At 39.2% G+C, this 18786-nt stretch overlaps 2 protein-coding genes across 5 annotated transcripts; one reads left to right on the top strand and one right to left on the bottom strand.

The window, feature by feature from the left end:
• Positions 1-233: 233 nt before the first annotated feature.
• si:dkey-31c13.1 (uncharacterized protein LOC100002197 homolog) lies at positions 234-5850 on the bottom strand. Of its 3 annotated transcripts, XM_042432578.1 has the most exons (9): positions 5655-5849; positions 5230-5381; positions 4669-4785; positions 4284-4436; positions 2872-3050; positions 2468-2673; positions 1887-2125; positions 1495-1670; positions 234-1279 (listed from the first exon to the last, which is right to left on the bottom strand). In XM_042432578.1, exons 1-9 carry the CDS (start codon positions 5800-5802, stop codon positions 427-429), a joined length of 2223 nt encoding a protein of 740 aa, XP_042288512.1. In that variant the 5' UTR covers positions 5803-5849; the 3' UTR covers positions 234-426. The 3 variants fall into 3 exon arrangements, with proteins under 3 accessions (XP_042288512.1, XP_042288518.1, XP_042288526.1); XM_042432584.1 differs by lacking the exon at positions 4284-4436 and having other exon boundaries at positions 5655-5850; XM_042432592.1 differs by lacking the exons at positions 4284-4436; positions 4669-4785; positions 5230-5381; positions 5655-5849 and adding an exon at positions 3885-3966.
• A 1076-nt stretch (positions 5851-6926) lies between these two features.
• g3bp2a (G3BP stress granule assembly factor 2a) lies at positions 6927-18751 on the top strand. Of its 2 annotated transcripts, none has more exons than XM_042437156.1 (13): positions 6927-7098; positions 8976-9094; positions 9178-9259; positions 10139-10312; positions 10612-10702; positions 10837-10942; positions 11083-11263; positions 12624-12725; positions 13594-13696; positions 13785-13844; positions 14025-14156; positions 14289-14416; positions 15381-18751. In XM_042437156.1, the coding sequence occupies exons 2-13, from the start codon at positions 9000-9002 to the stop codon at positions 15660-15662; spliced, it is 1536 nt and encodes a 511-aa protein (XP_042293090.1). In that variant the 5' UTR covers positions 6927-7098; positions 8976-8999; the 3' UTR covers positions 15663-18751. The 2 variants fall into 2 exon arrangements, with proteins under 2 accessions (XP_042293090.1, XP_042293098.1); XM_042437164.1 differs by having other exon boundaries at positions 14289-14407.
• The last annotated feature ends 35 nt before the right edge of the window (positions 18752-18786 follow it).

Here is an 18786-nt window from a genome sequence, read left to right on the forward strand (position 1 = left end):
AACGATGGGTTTCTTAATATTTATCTGACATCTTGGCCAAGGAGCAAGGATGAGGAAGCATTTCTAGTGCACTGATTTCTGTTATTATAAATTAAAATGTACTCTTTTTTTTTTTTAATTTTCTAGCCGTATAGCCTACTATTGCTTACGTTTGTCTTTGTGTATAGACTAAGCGGACTTAAAACTAAGTCAGACACAGACATTATTACAATACAGCAACAATATTTAAAAAGTTATTTGATAATTTGATATTTAATATCTCCCCCACATCGTTAACATAACATTAATACAAATGTGACAAAGTTTGTACAAAATGAGAACAGCAATGAGGTAATTAAACAAGTCCACAAAAAATACTGTGAAACATCTTACATATGGCCACAGGCTTTTGACAGGCTAATGTTACAACATGTAACATTATTGTTATTATAGATTAATTGATTTATGCATCTTTCTAGCCATCTCTGCACGACGCCCAACTCTGCCAGGTAATCGCAGTTTTTGCCGGTTCTTTTTCAGAGGCCTTTGGTGCTCTGCAGCCTCAGAGCAACCTCTCTTAACTGGGGGTGTATATGACAGGGCAAAGGGGCCATGATGCGGAGTATGTTGTCTGACGTCCTCCAGAAGGTCCTCTAATTTCTCTATCACCCTGTCCATGTAGCTTCCGTCTTGGAGGTGGTAGACCTTGTCTGCCAATTCTTTTAACAGACTGTCACACCTCTGCCGCTTCTGTGCTTTTGTTCTGGGGTTGGTGAGGACTGTGGAGCTGGAGGATGATTCTGGAGAGTGGAAACCTGCATGGGTTTGTTGCTCAGAGTTGGAGGGTTTGGTCACTGTGGAGTGGCAGCCTGCATATGATGGTACAGAGGTATCTGAGCCGTCAACAGAGTGCCCCAGGCACACCTCATCGAGCATAAACAGAGGATTCTCTCTGTAGGCGAGGCACAGACTATCCCAACTCCAGCCCGGTACCAGGTTGAACACTGCACAAAAGTGCTTACATGGGAGCAGGTTTTCCTGCCAGTCTTTACATGTACATGATGGCATCCGACTCTCTGATCCAAAGGACACACTGTACTGTTGTGGTGTTGTCTGACTGTTGACTTTAAAGCTGGCCTCCCCTGCAGATGTCACTTGGCCCTCTGTGAATATCAGTGACTCCTGGTGCCTTGTCATGATGTGCTCAGCCACAATTCTTGGTTTGTCTCTGAGGTACGGCGGCACATTTTGGCTGTACACCCGGTAGTCACTTGAACATTTGGCGTTAAATTCAATGTATCTGTGAACAGATCAAGATTGAATTACTTCATACCACATTATATTTGGTTAGGTCCATATGTTTTTGGACAATGACACAATTGTTATTTTGTGTCATTGTTCGAGATGCAAGAAACATGCATAAGATGCAATAACAGGAGCCTAACACTACATTTATGTTTTAAAATTTATTTTGGTTTTCTGTCTTTGGTTTGTTGGCCCTTTTTTGTATCTTACCTTTGATAAGATCTTGGCAGGAAATCCTGCACAATGACAGTGATGGTGTCACTGAGACTGCAGTTCTTGTAGCCCTTCAGGTACAAGTGATTGAGTGTTTCATTTTGTCTCTCAATTCCATTGTTTGTATAGAGAGCCACTCTCAGGTCTTCATTCTTGAATGCATTAACCCATCTCTAGTTCAGGACATACAATGTCACAAAATCATATTACAATCATATTCATAAGGAATTGTAGTTGAATATGTGTACTACAGTGCTAGTGAAACACAAACAAGGTTTTATCTTCAACATTTAAAAAGGTGCACTAGACTAAAATGTTGTTTAAAGCTTTTTAGCATTTTGCTGCACAGGAATAAAAAGGACAGCTTTGAACTGGAAGTGCACACAAACCTCTGCTTGGCTAAGCCATTTGGTGGAGAACCATCTTCTCAGCCTCTCATTTGTCTGCCAGGCAGAGTGTTGTCTGAGGAAGAGCGTGCTGTTTTCAAATTCTTCAACTGTCCCAGAGTCTGCGATGGCCCGAAGCATTTTCAAAACTTCCTCCTCACATGTCACTCCATGATCCTTTTTTCTTGTCCATTCCACCCACGCTTTCTCCCGGTGAAAATCGCAGAGGAACACTTTGGAATCTAAGAAAAGTAAAGGTTCATAGTTCAATGGTTGTTCATAGTAAAATGTTGGTTTCAATTACAGAGTTATATTTCCCACTATATTTCACAATACCTTAGTTTGGTTAAATACAATCATTGACTGTACCTTATACAACTTAATTGTGAATGGGAAATTCAAGAAAATGTGTTGCATGTATCAAATGGTTTGTAATAAACAGGGTGGTGTTGGTAGACCCTACATAATGGATATAACAAGTGAGGGCAATACAGTTATTTTATGTGTTATCCTCTGATTTGCTATGCAAAAGTTCATCTTTCTTAAAAAATGGAATTAAGAAATCAAATGATTTAAATACTTACCCATGAACACCTCTTCGAGAGCCCCAATTTCTGCCTCACAGAAATCGACCATGAAGTGGGACGGTTTCCAGTCTGCATTCCACTTTTTGAACACCTCCAATGCCTCTCTGATGTCCTCCTTCTTTTCAGACTGTGTGACGAAGACTCCAACCACAATGTAATTTACATTAGTCCTCACACAGAGGAAGAAGAGGGGTACTGAATACCTAGGAGGCAAATTAAGTAGATTGGTATTATTACTCTCCAGTGCACCACTAACATCGTGAGGATGGATTGAATGATCACAAATAAACAATACATTATAATTTCAGCAGAATAGTCATGTAGATTTGAAGAAACATGATAAATACAAAACAGCCTGCGTAGGTATGAATGACCTAATGAAGATATAATCATTACATTACTTGCTTGTACGATACGTTGCATCGAGCAAGCACATTTGTTGCCCATACAACACCAAAAGCCTCTTCTGCCATGGGGTCTGCAAACAGAGGAGCAACTTCTCAACGGTGCCATCATCCCTCTCCTGAGAGGGTCGGTACTCAATTGCACATCCGTCTTGCTTCCATGACTCCACCAGGTCCTGGAACATGTGAAGGCCAAACATAACTTTAATATATGTGCTTGTTTTAATAAGTTTCTGTCCTGTACTACATGTATGTAGTATGTACATCCATATCTACATCCTTCTTACACATACAACAATTTTATTATGTAGAATTTCAGCAACCATACACCATCTTGTCAAGCAGCTTAAAACTGACTTTTCTTTGGTGGTCAGACACTTTCACTCTGTTCATGATCTCCACATGACTACGTGTTGTTTGTCTGGAAGAACAGCACCCACAACACAATCTTCACCTATAAATTCAGCTGGTCTACAAAGCTCTTCCTTGAGGTTGTGTCTAGATGGTAACCCTAGATTTGTGAAACTCTTGCAAGATTTATAACTACTTTGCAAAAAGTGGACTTAGTTGACTTAGCAGGAGACCGCTTTTCACTTCCAACCATGACTGTCATGTTTCCAACCGTGAGTCAGGGCAGTTTTTTTAAAAACCTATCTACAATTGCCGTGGTGTTTACTGTTGCCATGACAATGAAGGCTGCCTAACTTTAAGGAAGTAGTAACTTTAACCCACACCACGTTTCAAGTGATCATTTTAACCCAAACCATGATCTTTTCCTAACCCTAACCAAGTGGTTTTTGTGCATAAACCTAACCACACCTTAACCACGGTGCTTTCACATCATTCTCCTCATATCATATGAATGTAGATGTGCTTCAAACTCGGCAAGACAAGAATATTTTGAAGCAGCTCCTGGTATATCTGCCATTGATGGCGTGTGCAGAGTCAAGTGCTACTGTGCTGAATCAAGTTACCATCCAGACATGACCCTTCCTGGACTATGTCTTTACTTTTTGCATGATGATGTTGCAGATGTCCTTATCTAGAGGATAGAATCTTCTCTGAGTAGGGGAAGGGGGATTAGACCCTCGGAAAAACTCCTGGACATAGCTGTTGAGATGCTGCCGGCACCTCCCTTGACCCTGCCAGTGTCAGGCTCTCTATGTGCTTTTTAATACTAGCATCAATGAGTCCACGCACTTCTGCTGCCTACAAGTTCAAGCAAATCAAATTGACATCACCAGCAATATCTTCAACAAACAAACAGGTAGTTGACTGATAAGCATAGCTTGTACTGCTTGGCATGAGAGTCAGCAGAGCCGAACAACTGCATATACAGTATTTACAAAGAAATCCTATGGGAACTGAAACCAGAATTTGTAAGGTCAAACCCAGCATAAGGCACAAACCTTTCCAAAAATGGGGTGGTTTTTATGCTCCGTCACATGTGGGAAATAAGCAGTGAACATCTGCTCTGTTCCCACATGTGACGGGTCTCCTTTTAGCGCTTTTCTCACAGCTGCCGATTTTTCTCGCCTCTGATATGGGGTGTCCTCGTTTATCTAGAAACACAAAACTCAGAACTAGCACTCAATTCTATTCAACCTTTTGTCATTGTTTGGTATGAAAGAACATTACAAATATGGTCTACTAAGATAGGAATGGAAAAATGACAGTGATACAGTGAACAAAGGAACTTGGAAAACCAAGGCCGGATGTACAGAATGCACAGGAATATTGGAAACACTGGCTTTCCCAAGACAAAATAACAATCTACATAATATAGTATCTCACCTTATAATCAGGAAATCTACATATATGCACTGCATATATGGCTGCAGGACAACCAGTTTTTTTTGTTGTCTGCATTCTGGTCTCCGCAAACACATGGTCTTCTTTGTGATGCTTTGCCTGAAAGAAATCATTGTTAGATAGCATTTATACAGTCAGTGATATCCAAAGACAGAGTCCACCACCAAAACCATAACATTCCTGTTGTCCTGAAAGAAACTTAACATGTGTAGGCTACACTTTTAGTGTGCAGGATAGTATTTGACCCGGTGCATCAGAAAGATGCAGGAAATGCCAATAATCCTCAATAATGTCAAAACGGTGCATTTAAACACAATATAAGTAGCCTACATATTCAAATGTGGTTTCTTGGAAACGTAAGGTTTTGTACTTTTTAGATGTGACTGTAGTTTATCATTACACATGATAACCCCACCACACACACACACACACACACACACACACATATATATAGTTGATGAGAAATGTAGCATCTTGTACTATGGTTAACTAGCATTACAGTGAATGAGAAGGAGAGTGAGAGTGAGAGTGAGAGTGACCTACCATTTTCTCTTCTCGCTTCCTTTTATCTGCGGCATGTTTATCTCGCCCCTGGTGGCATATAAACGTTTTTGTGCCAAGCACAACAAAGGGCGTGCCATCAAATGCAACTGTCTTCAGCTGCCAATGGACAGCCTTCCCCGTTACACTCAATTCTGTGAAGAGAAATTACCTCAGATTTGTCTGTAGATTGAACGTGCAATTCCCAAGTACAGACTGACATTAGTAGCGAGTACCAACTAACTTCGTTAGCTAGTTAGCCAACTTTAATTTTAGCTGACAGCTACAGTAACGTTATTATACTGCAACAGAGTAATTTGTAACTACTCGTCATGACTGGTTCAAAGACTACAACAGCTCGCTAAACTAGCTAGCTAGCTAATAACGTTGATTATTAGCTAATAACGTTATTGTTTGGATGAAATTACCAGTTTTTCCAAACAATTTGTCGCTCTTTAAAACAACAAATTTAGTCTTGGTTTTCTCCTCGTAAGAATGCAGATGCGCTTCAAACTCGGCGAGACAAGAATATTTTGAAGCAGCTCCCGGTATATCTGCCATGCTAACAGTATACATCCATGGTACAGACTCAAGCGCTACTCTGCTGAATTAAGTGCGCATGTGCGAGACTCGCAAATCTAGGGTTACCATGAGATGTATAAGGTTACCCAGACCTTCTTCTTCTTCTTCTCTTTGTTTCATGGCGGTTGGCATCCATACATTCACATTACTGCCACCTTCTGGAATGTAACACATTCACAGTACAAACTTTTATTTTTATTGAACAATTTCAAATTCTCATTAATTCAATTCAGTCTCAAGAAGGATACAAAAGCATGCATACAAACAGTAAATATAGAAAATATACATATATATGTACATATACATACTGTATACTCTAAGTGTAATTAGTGTATACATACATATGCACATATGCTTTTTATAACATAATTACGAGAAAGAAAAAGAGACAAAAAACATTTTAAATACTTGGGGGGTTGAGAATATAACAAATGTAAGCTATAGATATTTGAGCACAAGGACTATAACTCAAAATGCAAGAGACTTAGACATGACTTCATGTAATCCATTAACAGACTGGTTATTCTCGTATAACATCTTCTTTATGGATATTCACAGTACAAACTATTTATATTGTCCACCCGAAGTCATCCCATTCATGGCATTTTCCATTCTATAACGCAGACCCAATTCAACTCAACTCTGTTTTGCTCCTGAAATAACTTTGTTTACGGTGAATTTGCATATCTTTATAGGCCGCTCCATTGCATTTTTAAAACTTCAACAACTTTGCACACTTGTCTAATGTATACAGTATGTTATCCTATGCTTATATTTTATTTTTTATTATATTTATAGTCTATGCTAAGTTTTTTTCCCTTATATTCTTGTACTGAGCTATTTTAATTTATTATTTGTTGTGTTTATTTTTCTCTCCCTTCTACTGTTGATATGTGAATTTACTATCTATCTATCTATCTATCTATCTATCTATCTATCTATCTATCTGTACATGACCCAGCATTAGTAGAAAGTTGCGGAGGGGAGGGAGGGGGGAGATTTGTCTGACGTCATATTCATGTTGCCCAGTGTAAACAGCTCATTGGCTGAGCCGCGGTGATGGGGGTTCCCTGCCCCAGATTGCAGGGGTAAAACAATAAATCGACCCTATCACTTTAAATCTTCAATCTCTGGTACAGCAGAGATCATATACTGTCAGATAGTGGAGCGTGGGAAATATCACATTATACACCTGGGATACTCTGTATTTCAGAACAGTTTACAGACGGTTACTCGTAGTTTATTTATTACAAAAACCATTCTGTCTACATAGATAGGTCCTTTCATAAGGTAAGTTTAGCCATCCTCCAACCAAAAAAAGTCTATGCTATGTCACGGCTGACAAGCTAACCGCCGCACCAGCTAAATGTTAACGTTAGCTGCATTGTCTTGTCAAAACCACGACTGCTCGTTACGAAAGCAAGCAATAATTCAAAGTTGCCAACTGCGTGTGTAGCTGCTGTACGAACAGCCTACATTACCTGTCTAGTTAAGAAATACGAATATCAACCTAATTTAAATCTGCCTTCCTTTGTTTTCCTTGAGCTAGCATAGCGCTCAACTTCAACGGTTCGACAGTCAACTTAACGCAAGTTGGGGGTAATTTATACTTTAGTTAGAAAAATGCGTATTGTACAATTAATTATAATTAAAGAGTTGCTATTCTTCATTTCGGGTCGAGTAGACATTTTATTGGTGCACTACAGCGGCTATTGCAGGGCTTAACATTGTGTCAGCTTGATGTTTTTTTTTCTCCTCGTTTGCAACCAGCGTGCAAGTTACTTGTGTGAAAGTACAGCAAAAAAATAACATGTTATTATTTTCTGCGTGTTGGCGGCCGTCACAAATGTTTTCCGTAAGATTTGTATGTAAAAAGTGACCGCCGGCTGAAGGGAAAAACGACGACGCCACAAGTTAGCTTACCTAGAGCTAATGTTGGCTAAGCTAACTAGCAATGTCGCAAGCTTGGCGTTGCTTTTCCGTTTTGCTGTTAAAGATGAGATAAGCATTAATATTAATTTTGCTGTGCTTATATGATTGACAGTATAGGCGCACGATGATCCTTAAATAGCTATAACATGCACGTATGATTTAAATTATGCATCTGTCACCGCATATCGCTAGTAATGAACATGCGACACATGTAAGATAAAATGTTGTTAGCCTAAATATTGGGAGGCCTCTCTTAAATAGTAGGCCACTGATCTACAGACAGATGTATGTAACACATATATGTGACGTACAGGTTTTGTTTTTTTAAAGTAGGATTTAGTTAATTGTAGTAAAGTGCTTTTTCTCTGCTGCCTGACTCGAACGCCCGCATCGTCGCTTCCTATTTTATCTCCAGCCGGTTTCCCCCCTTTGTCTCATTGGATGAACGTGATGGCGCAGTTGAATGTTAGCTGGTAGGTTAGCCAGCGAGCTGTCTTTTCCTGTCAGGTTGATGTGGGTCAGATCAAACATGGGCCTAGTGAGACAAAGAAAGTAAAACATTGTTCCGTTGAAAGGAACACGTTTTTGTTCCTTTTTTTTGTCCTGTTCAGACATATCTATGTTGTTGACATGAGGTACAGTAAACATAAATGCGTACTAATATATAGGCTTCCTTAAAATGACCTGACCTCAAACAATCCATATAATTGACTCTAATCTTGATTTTATTTTTTTTTATTTTTAAAAGAAATTTTCTCCTGCACTTGGTTGTTACAGGTTTCGTGGTTAAAACTAATGCAGAATATTACAACAGCCCTGCAAAAACCCCACCTTTTTAAAAGCTTACAATGTTCACTTTTTGTTGACTTGGGGATTCAACTTTACCCTTTCAGTTTTGTGGCTGCTGTTAGTTTCTGGTGCTGTTGAACTGGATTGCGTTATGACAGTAGAAACACTACCCGAGTATAATGCAATAAAACTCACCAGCACCACAAAGTACAGTCTCTTAAATGACTGTAAATGTGTAATCAGCACCTCTCTAAAAAATTTGAACAAGAACTAAACATTATGATCTTCATGGATGGAGATGTACTACAGGGCTGTAATAATGGACTGCATTAGTTTTAGTTAAATGTACCTCATTAACTGCCAACTGAGTGTGCGTTTATATACAATATGTGTCAACTCGTATTTCAAGACAATATAACTAAATACTGGTTTGTCTTCTGTTCCAGCACTTAATATTGTTTACCAAAGAAATGGTGATGGAGAAGCCAAGTCCCCTGCTTGTAGGGCGGGAGTTTGTGAGGCAGTATTACACACTCTTAAACAAGGCACCAGATTTCCTGCACAGGTAATTATCGAAATGTGATGTGGTAGCAAATACATATGTGGATTTTTGGGAATACTTATATGTCATGTTGTTGTGCCATTTAGGTTTTATGGGAGAAATTCATCCTATGTTCATGGGGGACTTGACCCAAGTGGAAAGCTGGCGGAAGCAGTGTACGGGCAAGCGGTAGGTAAAAACTAAAGGAGAATTCTCTTTGAAAATACAATTTAGTGGGTGTCTGATACCAGGTTATTCATTTGTTTTCTACTGCCCCTTCCTGCATTGCAGTTATACTCAATTTTTACAATTACTTGAGCTCTGCTCAAATGCTTTAGTGGACTGGAGCTGTGTCCCGTTTCACCTCTTCCTACTTTCATATTTATTGTTATTGGCTTTTTGAGAACAGTCAAACAACAATAGAGAAAGAAAACAATGACAAAAAAAGAAATTCCTTCCTACAAATTTTAATCAGATTTTGAGTTTGTAGTGTGTTCAAACTGAGATAAATTTATTTTTTTCAACTTGGTCCGTGCGTATACTAAATTCACATGATTTTTAAAAGTTGTGCAGATGGACACTGTAGCTTCCTCCTAATTCTATTGTACATACTATTTTTACACAGTATGTATATGCTGTTCTTTATAGCATACTGTTTTTGTAGTAAGCACACAAGAAACGAACATACATCAGCATAACATAGTAACAGGAAACGGTTCTATATGTGCGGCAAAAACTGCCGATAATCTTAACAGAGAAAAAGCAAAACGTTTCCCACTATGACACTTGATTTGTTTTTCTAGATATTTCTGTCGCTGTTTTTGCAGCCATGAGTATCTCCTCACTCCCTTTGTGCATTGAATTGTGGGTCATTAGTGTCAATCGAAAGTGCCATTAAAATATCAAGTGTTTTTTAGTATGCATGCTGACTTTTTTGATTGTACGTAATTTTGTCACTTGAACACACTACACCATTTTAGAATTACAGGATGATGTTTGTTGATTTCAACCAATTTGTCCCTTATGGGTTTTTTTTTTTGGTTCTCTATTTCACTCTGTATCTCTTAGGAAATCCACAAGAAGGTCATGTCTCTGCAGTTCAGTGAATGCCACACAAAGATCAGGCATGTGGATGCCCATGCCACACTAAGTGATGGAGTGGTGGTGCAAGTCCTCGGAGAATTGTCCAACAATGGTCAGCCCATGAGGAAGTTTATGCAAACGTTTGTGCTTGCTCCAGAGGTGAGTACATCTACCTTTCAGTCTCATCGATTTTTAGTTGTAAATAAGAATTTTTGATCTCCTGATTGGCTCAAACAGAGCTGGTAAAACAAAATGAGTTGCTATTGCTAAAATGAAATTACTCTGAAAAAAGAGGACTATTTGAAAGAATACCAATAAATGAATAATAGAATAAATGTCAAGGTCATTCAATTTAATATGTGGTTAGCTTTGTGATTTTTCAAATCGATGCTCTTGAACACAACAAAATGTTTTGTTGTTATTTTTTCTCTTCACATGACAAATTTGATTTTCTTTAGGGTTCAGTGGCAAACAAGTTCTACGTCCACAATGACATCTTCCGTTACGAGGACGAGGTTTTTGGAGACTCTGAAGCTGAGCTTGATGAAGGTAAGATGTTCACAAATATCCCATAAAGACCTTGTTTGTTTTTTGTGAGTTTTTAGCTCATGTGTTCATGGTTGAATGCGAGGGTGCTCATGCAAATAAGTTCTCGATTTGTTTTTTGCTTTTTCCTCATTTAGAGTCAGAAGAGGAAGTTGAAGAGGAGCAAGAAGACAGGCAGCAGTCCCCCGAGCCGCTTCAAGAAAGCCCTAACAGCACCACCTACTATGAACCTCATCCCGTCACGTATGCTAAAACTTATCATAACTTTGATATCATATTTAAATGTTTCCCTTTGTTTTGTTTTTTAATGTAGCATGGATTATTTTGCCTATTAGAGTTGATTTATCTGTGGAAGTGTAATCATGCTGATTTGTGCTCTGTAGTAATGGAGTAGAGGAGCCAATGGAGGAGCCAGCTCCAGAACCTGAGCCGGAGCCTGAACCAGAGCCCAAAGTTGAGGAGATAAAGCCTGAAGTAGATGAGAAGGTTCTGGAAGAGATGGAGGAGAAAGCCCCCTCACCCGTCCCTGTGGAGTCCCCACCAAATACCCAGGAGCCTCCCAAGGTGAGGCCGATGTTTCTCATGTAGTTTACATCTCAGTAGTTTTCTTGAATAAGATTACTAAAGCTAGTCTGAGTTCACTGAATCTTTGATGTCTTATAACTGAGGTGCTTTAATCTGTGTGTTTTACATGCACTTGAGTAACTGGGTTAGAGCCGGGTTTCTCCAGTAAGTTGATTTTGAGATACCTGGTTTCTGTTATCAGGGCAGAGGATAAGAAAAACCTGATTTGTCCAGCTAGATTTCTCCTAAAGAACACAGATTTCTTGTGTACTGGTAACCGGGTTTCTATTTTATTATCCAGCCAAATAAGCTGAACAATAATTCAGGCTATTTTTGTGGTAATGACCTTTAACTTGGCACAGTCTGTGCTGCTTTTTCCCTCATTACTCTGTGTCTTGTCATTCCCCCAACAACAGACTGATTTGTTAAGTAAAGTAGGTCATAGGCAAGCAGGTAACTAGTCCATCACACCACCTTTTTAGATTTCAGCAAAACATGAAGTCAGTGTGAGGTCACGATCTGAGTGTTGCAGAGAGTCTGTCTGTATTGGTTTCTATTTTTCGCCCACTCTCTCGTGTGCTCGATTTATCTCTGTACCAAGGCGTATTAGCCTGAGATGGGAGGATAAATGGAGAGACTACACCTGAACAGTCTTTATAGTATGGAGAACCCCCGGTTCACACAGGGAAAGTGACGGTGGGCCGGCTTGATCCAAGGAGAGATAATTACGCGACTGGATGCATTCTTGTATTTAAATGAATTCCATCCAAAATTTGAGTGAAACACAAAGTATCCTCTAGAAGTCTAAATAAGTCGATAACCACTATCAGATACATTCAGGCTGTGATGAAAAACTGTGCTCACTCTGACTGCCTGTCCTCTCACTGCACCATCAGTCTGCTCTGGCACAGATGCGCTAAAAAAAAATCCTCTGTCACTAATAGTTAAATTAAGAAAGCTATGCTTCAAAAATAAAGATGGGATAGGGGAGAAATCTGATTACTGACTTGCTGCATGCGTAACCAGATTTACAGTATCCAGGGTACTACAGTGCATGTAAATGTCAGTTTATTCAAAAAAAGGCTGTTTGTTGTGGATGTCAGACAACCAGAGATCTGTTCCCACACAGGAACACAGTTATTTCTATTCAATAATTTTCCATCAAGCTTACAAAAATGTATTCATGTATTTTATTCTCAAGTTTGTCTAAGTTATTTTGCCATGCACAAACCAGTAGCACATCACTCAGCCACCAGACATTTCTGTGGTGGCAGTTACATGCTCTGCCCAATTATATACCCACTAATATTTTTAGTGTGTTGTTGCAGCCCTAACGATTCAATTACTGCATCACTCACAGACTTTCTCCTGGGCCTCAGTGACCAGTAAAAACCTGCCTCCTTCTGGTTCAGTCACCTCCTCTGGAATCTCTCCCCATGTTGTTAAAGCTCCAAGCTCACAGGTAAATAAATACCACTGGACGTGAAATTTGTGGAATATCATTTAAGAAATATATTCTAATAAAACGAACTGTGAGGGAACATTACACATGGGTCACTATGAAATCTATACTACACTACGCAGGAGTCTACCACAATGTTTTCATCAGCTTGTTATCCATTGCATTGAAGATTAGATGGTGACTGTAGATTTAAGTGATTGAAGACAGTAGATTTTAATGTGTGTATGTGAGGAGTACCACTGTTAGAGCTAGGTTCTCATCCATTTTCAATCAAGGTAAATTCCCCTTTAAAGCTTTAAGTACTTACAGATGAGAATACAAAAATGTGGTAATATTTTCGTGCTCCCTTTTTGCATCTGACCTTATTCATATTTGTGTGCTAGTACTACTGTCCACCACTGTAGTTGATTGATAGAAGTGGGACCACTGATTCTTTACAGTTTTATTCTAGAAGGGGAAAAACAAAACTTATCTGAAAACAACTGAAGCTGAAGTTTTATAAATTGTTAGGATGAATTCAGATACTACTACTGCATCAACAACAGCAAAAACTCTCAAAAGTAGACGAGTGAAAGTTGGAGTGGCTGAGGAGCGTCCTTTTAAATTTTGATCTAACCTGAAAGCAAAATTGTAGCACACAAAATACCAATATAACAAAAAATGGGTTGACGGGACAAGCAATCACTTCAGAAAATGTAATTTTCCTGTGTCAATGCCCAAATCAGTGAGCATTGCAACAAAGTGACGAAAAAAACACACATTTATGATGAGCTGACTTCAGCTAATTGTCTCAAGCACCAGGTAAAGCCACGATAAAAGCGTAGTCTTTTTTTGTTTGTTTGTTTAATGTGACACTTCCTTCATACAGCCCAGAGTTGAAGCAAAGCCGGAGGCACAGACAGCACCCCTCCGACCCCGAGACCAGCGCACGCGGGACAGACCAGCCTTCACTCCACGGGGTCCCCGGCCTGGTACTGCCAAAACCACTTTCCCCAAATCACTGTTTAAGAGTGTTTATTTGGTTTATTCTTAAACTCTGCATGTCTTTGTCACTAATAGATGGTGTTGCATCTTCGGAGTCACAAACGGGAAAACCACACTTAAGTTTTGTTAACAAAGGTAAATATTTAAGTCACATTTGAGTTAATTAATCATCCTGTTTCATGATTATTCTTCCTCAGTGAGAGTATTATTCAGTCATTGGCTTCTTACACTTGAATTTCACTTGATGCCGGGACTTCTAAGTTCTTTAAAGCTGATCTGATGTTTTTCTGCTTGCTTTTTCGTTGTGACCTGCAGGTGGCAGGGGAGACGCTGAATCTGGTGACATGGACAGCAGGCGGATCGTCCGATACCCAGACAGCCATCAGCTTTTTGTCGGCAACCTCCCACATGACATCGATGAGAGCGAGCTCAAAGACTTCTTCATGAGTATGTTTCCTCAAAAAGCAATAACATTGTCAATGCACTCTTTATTTATGTAATTACTCAGTTTAAAATACTCCATGCCTGTTTTTGACTGTAAATAAATGTAAGTTTAATATCTTTTTTTTCATATTGCAGCATATGGAAATGTTGTTGAGCTGCGGATCAACACCAAGGGTGTCGGTGGGAAGCTTCCCAACTTTGGATTTGTGGTCTTTGATGACTCTGATCCTGTGCAGAGAATCCTGGGGGCCAAGGTAGAAGGGGCATGTATTGACATTTCATTACCCACCTTCATTCATTTGGTGGTGGTTTGGTGACGCGCATTTTTACAATTAGCTTGACACTGGATTTCACAGTTGGGTTAAACACCCATAGGACATGAAATGCTTAAAGATGTTGTCTGTTATAATACTTACATAATGTTAGTTTCCCAGTGTGATTTCAGTAACAAATTTCACTTGTTAACAGAGAATCCAAGACCGCGATCAGACCAACTATAGCATTGCGTCAAAAAATAAAATAAGCAGTAAAAGAAGTGCAGTTTGAAGGCTTTGAGGCAGAATTTGACAGCTCTGGGAAGCTTTCACTGCAGCCATATTTTTCTGCAAAAGCTAAAATTGGCTCAATACTTCTGTAAACCCTATAAGTGCTCAACCTACAACGTTAGCTCGCAGTTATTTAATTGACCATCATAGTGTTTTCCTGGATGACACTGGACTTCAAAAGTTAAGCCAGGATCAAGTTTTATGCTTTTTTTTTTTTTTTTTTTTTTAAATCCCTCTATGGTGGAACAGACTCTGAAACACTTTATAGCAGGTTATGATACTCTGAGACAGGATTGTACAACTTTGGAAAATTGTCATGTTGCAACAATAACAAGATAAAGAAATTCGATGTTCAGGTTACAAACCCCGCGTTCTTTTTACAGAACCTTTCACTCGCTGGAGTTGTCATTCAAATGAATGAGGCAGCTGAGTGTTTTTTGTTTTTTTTTCCTCCATGCGTTGCTGTTGTCTGTCTGAACGTGGCCTTTGAGGTTGGTTTATTTTACTGGCAAGGACACACTGGATGAATTTATCAGATCAAACCAGTGTGATGCATAAGATTACTCTCATAGATAAAACAAACCTGTGTGCAAACCAGTGAATGATGTGGGTCGTGAAATTGACGGGGAAATATTAAGTCCTGGTTTCTTCCGTAGTGACCTTTTTGCTCTTCTTCCTGCAGCCCATCATGTTCCGAGGTGAAGTGCGTCTGAATGTGGAGGAGAAGAAGACGAGGGCGGTGCGTGAACGAGAGACCCGCGGTGGAGGAGACGAACGTCGGGACATGAGGCGCAACGACCGGGGTCCTGGAGGTTCTCGAGGCATCGTGGGAAGCGGAATGATGCGTGAGCGTGACGGGAGGGGACCACCACCCCGAGGCAGCATGGCCCCCAAGCCCGGCATGGGCTCTGGAAGGGGCTCCGGTGGCCAGGGAGAAGGTCGCTTCACAACCCAGCGCCGCTGAGAAGAGCACCACCTGCAGTGTGGAAGTAGTACCGTGTTCTTCATCTTCAACCGTTCTCGTTAACGAAAAGAAAATCTTCATGTATAAACGTATATATTTGTTTTTGTTTTTTTTGTTTTGTTTTTTATTTTTTGTTCCCTCTTTGCTTTGGAATGTGACACAGCCTGTCAACCATTTGTTTGTGAAATAGACAAAACAAAATAAGCAAACAAAAAATTCGCTTATTAGTTGTGAGCTGAGCATCCTTTTTGGGTATCTCAAGAATTCACAAACTTTAATTTGTAAATTCGTGAAAAAAGGCAAACCAACCAGGAGTAATCTGCCACATTAGGAGGGACTGATAAAGACTTGTAACTACGATAATACAGCCCATCATTTGGAAAAGAGATTATATGCCTTGACTTAACTGGGGCGCTGCTTCACGAAATCCCTCTATTGCACATTTTATATGGTAGTTTTCTGCCCGTTACTGTTGGAAAAGAGTGAGATGCAAAATTTGTGCAGTTCCAGGGGAAAAGCTTGCCTTTTACTTTTTTCCTTTTTGAGAGACCACTGCTTCAAAATTGCATAATGCACTCATCAATATGCACTAATGGGTACTTTTGTCGTGTTACATTGACAACCATGCTCGGAACGCAGCTGGAGAGACCTGTTTGTCTCAAAGCGATACGACTTACGGGGCAGGCCTCGCTCACAGCCTGTTCGCTGTGACCAATGTACTTTTCACACTTTTGACCCAAAACTACGCTTCAATTACTGCTGGATGGACAAGATGACAAGCAAATCTACATTATATTTTTCCTCATTTATAAATAATAAAAAAAAAAAAGCTCAAATCCTTGACTTTTCACCAAACGAGTGGGGGGACAAAGGATAAACAAGAAACAAAGCTGAATAGAAGAGTGGTGGTAATGATGGCGGCTCGCTCCGTTTTTCTTTTGATTCCAAGTTTGTTTGTTTTGGTTTTTTTTGTTTGTTTGGTTTTTTTTTCTTCATGTTTTTCCCTGCCAGCTAGACCGCAAAACTGGGACGGACGACACCTCCCTCCCTCTTCCCTCCCTTTTCTGTCTTAAGTGCGGAGTAACAGAATAAATGTACAGCAAAAATCACAGTTTACTGTATGTTTTGTTTTTTTCTGCGTATATTTTCATTTTCTCTTTCGACTTGATAAAAGCATGATGGTGCCTTCTCTATTTCACCTTTTCCAGTCTTACTAAAAAGCGTTGCGGTTCGAGGCTCGCTGCCTCCTAATGTGGAGCTGCTCATTTTGAACTATTGTCTACTGGGAGCAGATTTAAAGAAAAAAAAAAAAAAAAAAAAAAAAAAAAAAACTTGCAGTATTCACAAGATTAAAGTTTTTTTTTTTCTGGTGCATATTTGATTTTTTCCATACTGTTTTACTACCTAAGATGATCTGCTGTGAGTTTTGTACATTTGTTTTGTATTGTGTCTGTTCTGGGTTTTGTAGAGACAATAGGTGCCTCGAGTTCTGTTTGATGTTAAATGGTTAAAGAGGTGCACATGAAGAACTTCTCCCAAAAAAAAAAAAAGGTACATTAAAGACGGTGAGAGTTGACATGCTTTGTCCTTGGTTTTAACAAGTCATAGCTCTACACGAGGATGATTTTCAGTGAACTGAGGTTTGCATTTTGGAAAGAGAAAATTGTCTCAATGTTTCAGACACTGTTGATCCTTACTTTCAGTCTGACCATAGTTTTTTGCAACTCATGGCAGCACTCGGGTTAATTCCTGGACTCACAAGTTGTCAGACTGTTCTTTTTTCAGCAACAATTTTGTAATCTGTGTGGGTGGGCTGGCTGTAGTTCCAGCCCACAGACTAGCAAATAATTGTGCTCACTTTTTCTAGCCGTTTATGCATTTGTATTTTCATATGCTGATTATTCATTGTGCTTATTATATTCATTTATTTTTTACAGTCAGTGTGAATGCCATACTGGTAGGCTTTTTCTTGTCCACTACCGTAATTTTTCTTTTCTTTTTTTTCCTTTTTTTTTTTTTTACCACTCGATAGGGAGGGAAGATCTTGGTTTCAGCTGGGAAGGAAAAAACATGACAAGCATGAGATGTTATCTGTTATTTTTGTTGTTATCTTGCACTGAAATGGGAAGTGAAATTTGATGTAGCATTTTTCTGGACAAACATGCTAATGAGGTCTTCCTTGTCTGGTGGTATTGCACTATTTCCAACATTTCTGGGACAATCTGTCAGTTTGAACACAGCCTCTCTCCAAATTTCTCATCTGGCATAAAAAAAAAAAAAAAAAAAGTCAGCCTGAAATGTTTGCTCACTTGCAGTTGAAATGAGATTTGATGTACAGACATGGCACATTTAATGTAGTTTTCCCTCAGTAATGCTCAGCTACACTCTTGTAGCTGAGATTAAAAAAAATATTTTCACATGTGAGGAATAATATCAGTTTGACCTTTATATTACAGAAACTTTCCAGGTCCTTGAGTGTTTATTTTTAACACTTCTCATGGGTGACTGTACCCCGAATGTTTATTTGTCAGGTAAATTGCATAACACGGGCACTTGACTGCAATCATACTTTTACAGCAGAGGTCAATGAAGAGAGTGGTGAAGAAGAGCCATCATGCTTTCAGACCAATCTGTGCTTTTACATCTCAGTGGTGGTAAAATGTTTGAACGTATCAAATTTATGGTTGGATCTTTTTCACCGAGGTCTTCGAGGACCACAACCTTCTCCAAACTTTCAAGGATCCTCAAAAGCTGTAAATGTAAAAAAAAAAAATAAATAAAAAAAAAAATTTTTTTTTTCCTGTGGTTGAAAATGCAGTAGAGTGGATCCGCATTGTGAATCATTCCAGTCCTCTTGAATGGAAATAGAAGTACCTTGGCTTTAGCAGGTGTGGTAAACAGTTGGCTGCCATCTTAATTTACTGTGTTTACCCTTAACTTGTTGCTAGTACAAAACCGTTGCAGGTGGAGAATCTTTTTTTTTTTGTTTTGTTTTAATTTTATTTTATTTTTTGTTCTTTTTTTTTTCCTTTCCATTTTGAATGTGTTGGACTTAACATACAATAAACTACTGATATCAGCACCACTCATACCGTTTGTCATGTTTACAGGTTACTACATGAGA

This window comes from Thunnus maccoyii, chromosome 2 (genome assembly GCF_910596095.1).
Source record: "Thunnus maccoyii chromosome 2, fThuMac1.1, whole genome shotgun sequence".
Lineage (NCBI taxonomy): Eukaryota > Metazoa > Chordata > Actinopteri > Scombriformes > Scombridae > Thunnus > Thunnus maccoyii.

Excerpts from the sequence above, each read along its gene's own strand:
- si:dkey-31c13.1 (XM_042432578.1), bottom strand. The coding sequence starts at position 5,802 with ATGTATACTGTTAGCATGGCAGATATACCGGGAGCTGCTTCAAAATAT. Across the intron at positions 4,786-5,229 it reads GGAAGCGAGAAGAGAAAATG|GCAAAGCATCACAAAGAAGA; the intron begins GTAGGTCACTCT and ends GATTTCTTTCAG. Across the intron at positions 2,126-2,467 it reads TCTCGAAGAGGTGTTCATGG|ATTCCAAAGTGTTCCTCTGC; the intron begins GTAAGTATTTAA and ends TACTTTTCTTAG.
- g3bp2a (XM_042437156.1), top strand. The coding sequence starts at position 9,000 with ATGGTGATGGAGAAGCCAAGTCCCCTGCTTGTAGGGCGGGAGTTTGTG. Across the intron at positions 9,260-10,138 it reads AAGCAGTGTACGGGCAAGCG|GAAATCCACAAGAAGGTCAT; the intron begins GTAGGTAAAAAC and ends TGTATCTCTTAG. Across the intron at positions 13,845-14,024 it reads CTTAAGTTTTGTTAACAAAG|GTGGCAGGGGAGACGCTGAA; the intron begins GTAAATATTTAA and ends TGTGACCTGCAG.